Source organism: Leptodactylus fuscus, chromosome 4 (genome assembly GCF_031893055.1).
Source record: "Leptodactylus fuscus isolate aLepFus1 chromosome 4, aLepFus1.hap2, whole genome shotgun sequence".
In the NCBI taxonomy this organism is placed as follows: Eukaryota; Metazoa; Chordata; class Amphibia; order Anura; family Leptodactylidae; genus Leptodactylus; species Leptodactylus fuscus.
This window is the reverse complement of record NC_134268.1, coordinates 164,815,737-164,822,796: the sequence shown is the minus strand read 5'-3', so window position 1 is coordinate 164,822,796 and position 7,060 is coordinate 164,815,737. Positions and strand designations below refer to the sequence as shown.

The 7,060-nt window shown below is 42.7% G+C and overlaps 1 protein-coding gene across 2 annotated transcripts in view; it reads left to right on the top strand.

Annotated features, from left to right (window-relative positions):
* Positions 1 to 763: 763 nt before the first annotated feature.
* Positions 764 to 7,060, top strand: part of CNOT10 (CCR4-NOT transcription complex subunit 10) — a 66,807-nt gene continuing 60,510 nt past the window's right edge. For both annotated transcript variants that reach the window (XM_075271319.1, XM_075271318.1), the window contains exons 1-4: positions 764 to 838; positions 2,790 to 2,893; positions 3,654 to 3,748; positions 5,394 to 5,555. In XM_075271319.1, coding sequence (XP_075127420.1) covers positions 2,872 to 2,893; positions 3,654 to 3,748; positions 5,394 to 5,555 — 279 coding nt within the window. In that variant the 5' untranslated portion in view covers positions 764 to 838; positions 2,790 to 2,871. The remainder of the gene's footprint in view (positions 839 to 2,789; positions 2,894 to 3,653; positions 3,749 to 5,393; positions 5,556 to 7,060) is intronic.

Sequence of the window (7,060 nt, the reverse complement as noted above, 5' to 3'; positions counted from 1 at the left end):
TTTTTTTAGGGGTCAAAATGTAAATAAAACCATATAAATTTGGTATCCCTGGAACCGTACCGAAACACAGAATACAGGGGACAGGTCATTTTGGCTGCACAGTGAACGCCGTAAAACCAAAGCCCGTAAGAAAGTCGCAGAAATGCATTTTTTCTTCAAATCCACCCCATTCTGAATTTTTTTCCTGCTTCCCAGTACATTATATAGAATAATTAATGGTGGCATCATGAAGAAAAAATTGTCCTGCAAAAATTAAGACCTCATATGAGTCTGGGAGCGGAGAAATAAAAAAGTTATGGGGTTTAGAAGGAGGGGAGTCAAAAACGAAAAACGAAAATCAAAAAATGCCATCGGCGGGAAGGGGTTAAGGATCGACCATTTCTGTAGTACTCAACAATTAACCCTTTCTCAAAATCGGCCAACTCTGCACTTCGTGGCATCTTGCATGTGACTAACGCCAATGCTGTTACCTACATGATATTTAACTGCTCGAATGCGTGATGTACATAATGACCAGATATCTGCATTAGCATTGGTGTCCATATCCTTATTGGTAGACAGTGTATAAGCACTGTTGTGGTAACAAGGGTGTGACATCACTAGCCCGTGGTCTCTTATATGCCGATTGGCTACTTTTGGTTTATATGCCGATTGGCTAATAGGTTTTGGTAAGTAGCCACACCCCCATCTTCTATAAGGTGACGCATAATGTAAGTGGCCGGCGCACGGAAGTGAGGCTCTCGCGACGGAAACGCAGGATAGTGACGTGAGGCAGCGGGGAAGCAGAGCGCAGGCGCGGAGTCACAGCTGTGGGGCCGCTCGGCGGGTTGTCTCACTGGTAGGTTCTGGGCACATTCTCGGTTGGGTATGTCAGTAAGTGACCAGTGTTTGTAGTATTCGGGTAAGAGCGGAGCCGACACGCGGGTGTGTGCAGGCGGGAGGCTGGGTAGAGGCGCTATGTTCTGTGAGGGCAGCTATAACGACGTGTGGTGGGTGACAGCGGTTTGTTATGTGCTTATGGCCAGTGTGTTATGTCAGCGGCTCTCCTAGGCTGTGTTGTCCGGTGTCCATGCTGTTATGGTGGTGTGCGTGCTCAGTGAGTGTCCTGTTGTAGGTGACAGCAGCGCCACACTGAGGAGGTATTGCCTGGCAAGGCTATAGAGATTGTCCTCCATGGCTCAGGACATGTGCCCCTACTGTGAGAGCTGTAGAGTGTTAGCTCTTGTGGGTTGTGTTATGGTTGGGAATCTTAAAGGCTGGCTCTTACTCCTTAGGTCCCCTATAAAGGTTCTCTAATTCTGTATAATGCTTATTGTATTCCTATGAGCCCCTGTGACTGGGGAGAAGTGTCTGATCTCTGGGGCTGTCACACGTCAGGACATTGGGGTCCCCTATGTAAATGATGAGGTTGTGACCACCTCCATTTCTTTCTGTTGGATTGAGAGGCTGTGTCAGCCCAATAGAAGTGTATGGAGCAGATAGATCTTATTTGCTACTGCGGAGGTCACGTGTGAAGGTAACTCTTACTGATGGGTTTGCTGATAAGATCCTCATCCATTATCCATTCTGTGGGTAGAGGATGAAGTTCATGGTGAAACCCCTTTAATCATTATGTAGTTTTTATCATGTGTTGCTTTTTCTTATCACTTTACATTAACTCTCTGTGAATAGAAAACTGCAGAGAAATTCTTAACATGCACTTATATATAAATGTATGTATCTGACTCTTAATTATGTTTAAGGTTGTTTTGTTTTTTGTTAGGTTACTGACCCATTCATTTTTAGGCCCTCATGTACATGACTATGATGTTCAATGGTCCATGTGAGGTTGCAGGGCCAAACCTCAAAACTCTATGCAGGCCCTATTCCCAACTGGTTTGTCACTCGGCCTTCTACACTCAAATGACGAAGTCTGTGAAAAATGAGTTGTACATGGCTACCATCTATGTGCTGTCCAGTTTTTCACCAGTGCATGGTTGTGCATGTAGCCTAAACTTTGCAATTTACAGTTGACTGCCAAGGCTTATACGGGTTGTTCCGTTATGGACCCTTATCTTCTGTCTTGTGGGTAGGGGATAAGTGTTGTATCATTTGGGGCTTGATCGTTGGGTCTTTCATTGATCAGGAGCATGCAGCTGAAGGTTTTCCTAAAGCTACCTTATCAATGTAGTGCCAGTTAACTTATGTTACAGGCTCTCCATTCAATTTTTTTTGGGGGGGCTCCTGGAACTGTAACCTCAGGCAGCGCCCACAGCCCAATGGGAGTAAATGGACAATTGGTCACACAAGTGCATTGACACTCCATTCACAGGGTGACTTATGATCGTACACTTATTCCTGTGTCCATAATGACAAAACCGCTTTTGCTACCAATTTTGCATCCCCCACTCAGCTGTGAGTGGGGCCAAGTCATTTTCAGCATCTTGATACAGACAAGAATGTTTCCAACTACTGACAGCAAGCAGAAGTCTTTTAAGATGCGGAAAACCATTATTAGAATTTATTTATGCATTGCATGACCATTGACTTCATACCTGGCAGACTCTAGGTGGTATGTACACGGTATCATTTGTAGATGACTTGCTTGTGGCTAACCTCCGGTGAGTTATAATACCTGCAGAGTCGAGGAGACTCCTACATGTGTACACTGAAATGATGTGCTACATCCAAACTACAGTATTTCTAACAAACTTCAAAAATCTCTGGAATTTATCTGCAGGATTCTAGTTTTGTAGTGAAATGAAGCATGGTGTAATGTAAGTGTTACTAATATTTTCTTCTATTTTCAGGGGTAAAAAGACCTAATCTTGTGCTAGGCATAATACAGAGCTTGGGATCATATACAAGCTGATAATCTGGAATTGGTGAAGAATGGCTGCGGATAAAGCAGGAGGTAAGTTAGTGTTCCTCTAACGTTATGTATGGAAACAACTAAAATTTGGTATAGTTTAGAAATGTCCATTTCTCTTGATTGTCATGCAGTTTTGATTTTTCTTAATACAGTCCACCTAATGTTCCCTGTTCTGATGGTCGCTTATTAAAAATAGACCAGCCCCACTGACCAATTAGTTGGAGCGATTCCAGCTACTCTGTAGGCCAGCCAAGACCAATCTGGGCCTAGAAATGGCTCTCTGAACACCTTTTACACATTTTTAGCTATATAGGATATAGTCATGCTGGTTAAGTTTTGTCATGTAAATAAAAGTGCAGACCCTTGTGTTGTAATTTTACACGTTAGTCCCCACATCTGCTGTAGTGTGTTGTGAAAATCATGCAATCATGCATGTGTGTAATATATATATATATATATATATATATATATATATATATATATATATATATATATATTTATTTTCATTCCTCAAAAATATACGAGTCAATAGGGGCAAGTTCTCATCAGTGCCAGTCTCCATTGCAATATCTGCTTGAAAACCAGCTGAGGAAAGTTCCTCACGGAGGACTTTCCCCTGCTTGTTTCAGTTTTATAACTATGGACACATGCTAGTCAATGGGGTTCATTGGGCTGTTACTACTGCTTCAGTGGTCTGCCTACCTGTTTAGAACTGAGGCAAACAATGCTAACGTGAACCTATCATAATAAAAATCTAATGAAAATACTAAATATATTTGCATTTTTTCTGATCCAACTTTAGAACAAGGCACAGAAAAAAATGAGGGCTCTGCTAATTGCTCTGGCATCTCTGACCAAGAAAAGGAGCTGTCCAGGTGTTCTTTCCAGGCATTCATGGTAACTTATGTACTCTCACCTATATACAGTTAATACAAGCTAATCTTTTGTACATCAATACCTTATCTAGATGATTGTTGCAGTGTTCAACTCATACAGAACAGAAATGAATGGCCTATCCTGTAGATGGGTCATTAATATTTTAAATGTGGTGCCAGAAAACCCCTTTAGGCTAAGGCCCCACGGGCCGTATCCGCAGCACTAAAGCGCTGCGGGAAGAACTGCTGCGTGAACGCATTTTGGTTCAATCTGCAGCGCTTTTAAGAGAAAGTTCAGAGTTTTTCTCTGCTGACTTTCTTTTAACATATCTACGGGAAAGCCGCCAGCGTTTCCGTAGAAATACCGTATTTTTCGGACTATAAGACGCACTTTTTCCCCCCAAATTTGGGGGGAAAAGAAGGGTGCGTCTTATAGGCCGAATGTGGCGCCTGGCATCCGCTGTAATAGAGAGGCGGAAGCTGGCAAGTGATAGACGCCATTACAGGTGCCGGGGCCTGCGACATCGCTGCGCTCCTCTGCCCTGCATGAAGCCAGCAGCAGCTCCTCCGTCCCCCCGCCGCTGGCTTCATGCAGCTGCTCCTCCGTCCCCCCGCCGCTGGCTTCATGCAGGGCAGGGCAGCGATGTCTCAGGCCCCGGCGTCTATCCCTCCCCGGCATCCGCCTCTCTAGTACAGCGGATGCCGGGTCTGCAGTCTGTATCAGCGGCCTCTTCTCCCCCGGGGCCGGTCCCCACCGGCCCCGTACCTGTAAAGTTGCAGGCCAGCTCCTGCGCGGCGATATCGCAGGAGCCGACCTGTTCGGGTGACAGCTGGGAGCCTAATGAGGCTCCCAGGCCTGTCACTGCTATATTAGTATTGCGGCTGGTCTCTATGACCAGCCGTAATACTAATACACAGAATGTCCCATAGACGGCAATACACTTGTATTGCCGTCTATGGGACTTGCAATCAAGTGACCGCAGGTTCAAGCCCCGGGGGGGGGGGGAATAAAATAGTTTAAAAAAAAAAAAAAAAAAAGCTTTAAAAATATATAATAAAAATATGAAATAAGTTATAAATCACCTCCTGTCCCTAGAATATATATATAAAAGTAGAAAATCATATATAATAAACCACCGGGTTTTTTTTTTTTCAATAAAAGGTGATCTAAGCAATAGATATTCCCCAAAATGGTATAACTAAAAAGTACTTCTGGACCCGCAAAAAAAACCACTCTATGCATCCCCGTACAGCTGCAGGGTCACCTGTCAATGTGGCCTTGCAGCTGTTGCAAAACTACAACTCCCATATATTAAATATTTTACCAGTTTTTGCTTCAAAAATTTTTTTCCCTATTTTCCTCCTCTAAAACCTGGGTGCGTCTTATAGTCCGAAAAATACAGTAATTGTCATGCTGCGATTTGCAAAGCTGCAACGGCTTTGCAAATCGCATAGTGTCCGCGTTGCGATCTTCTCCACAAAGTGGGGATGGGATTCGTTTGAATCACATCCACTTTGCCTGCACTGTACAATGCTGCAATTATTTTTCTTTTTTCCACAGCGTGTCCGCTGCGGGCAAATTGCGGCATTTCTGGTCCGTGGGGCCCCGGCCTTAAGCATATGTATGTGACTTCTGTTTTGTAATTGAAGTATTTTATGTATATTAGGCTGGAAACTATGAAGCCTGTCTTCTACATCTTAGCGAGCTCAAAGAAATTAACAAAGATGACTACAAAGTAATGCTGAATATGGCAGTGACTGAGTTTTATAAAAGTGACCAGAGTTCAACAGACCACTTAAAGCAGACACTAAATCGGCTAAGAAATGAGGTAAGTAATATCTTATTCAACATGCAAATTATCCCATTTTATTGCAGTTCTGGCTTTCATGGAATTCCTATACACCTTTCTGTTATAAAGTTTGACAAAGCTTAAACATCTCTTTCCAGGATCCAGTAAATATTATATAATCAACCTTTGCACTCCTGCTGTGGGAAAACTACAACTCCCAGCATGCTCACTTGCTCCGTGCCTGCTGTTTGAACTCGCATGAAAGCAAATGGAGCATGTTGAGAGTTGTAGTTTCACAGCATCGGGAGTGCTGAAGGTTGATGACCCTTACTTAAGAGGAACAGTCTGCGCTCCTGACCATTCCTCGTAATCTGCGCTTTCATTTACTCCTCCAGGGAATGGCTGAACTGAATGACAGCTGGGTGTTACTATTCCTCTTAACTCTTGATTACGTTTTCAGTAGGAATATTAATGGACCAGCATATAAGATAATGCAACCAAACCTATTTTATAGGACATGTAAGACAAACATGACATCAAGGAAACAGAAAAATCATACAGCATACCATGTTCCCTCTGTATGGGTCACATAATGACCAGTGTATTCCTATACAGGATCAACTAGAGAAAACTAAAGAACTGAAGGAATTTACTTTATTAATAACATATAAAAACAGGGAAGAGAAGTAGCCAACAGACAAAAAGGGTCACCTAAACACTGGAAACCGGGTAAGTGTAAAATGACATACAAAATCATGAAATAAATAGAAGACTAGATAAATGACTGACAGCATAAATACCAGGATATAATAGTAAATAGCCGGCTGATTGGGGCAACCATAAGTACCAAATGGAACAGAATGAGTGTACCAGTATATATACTAAAAGTATAAAAAAAAAAATAGTGTGACAATCTAAGTATATAATACAAAAGTTGCTATAACAGTGGAAAAAATCAGTACACATAAGTACAGTGGCCCAAAATAAGGGTTAAGTCGGCATGGTAGCAAGTGAACAGCCAGCTAACAATATCAGGTATAGCAAGCCTGTGATGGGGGGGGGGGGGGGGGCTTGTATACAGTAAGCAGTAACGGTAAATAACAGTGAGTAATAGTATATAGACTTACTGGGTAGATAGCAGTGTATAAAGTGAAACAAAGCCACAGGCTGAGGTATAAATTAAAGTTTTAAAGTGAGGTAGAGCTGGGTAACAAACAATTACACATACCTGTGGACGACATAATCAGAGACCAGTGAGAGGAGACCCTACCCCAACGCACGTTTTGGCGATGCCTCCTTCCTGGAAACGTGCGTTGGGGTAGGGTCTCCCCTCACTGGTCTCTGATTATGTCGTCCACGGGTATGTGTAATTGTTTTTACCCAGCTCCACCTTACTGACCTGACTATAAAACCTTAATTTATACCTCAGCCTGTGGCTTTGTTTCACTTTATATACTGCTATCTACCCAGTAAGTCTATATATACAGTCCTATGAAAAAGTTTGGGCACCCCTATTAATCTTAATCATTTTTAGTTCTAAATAT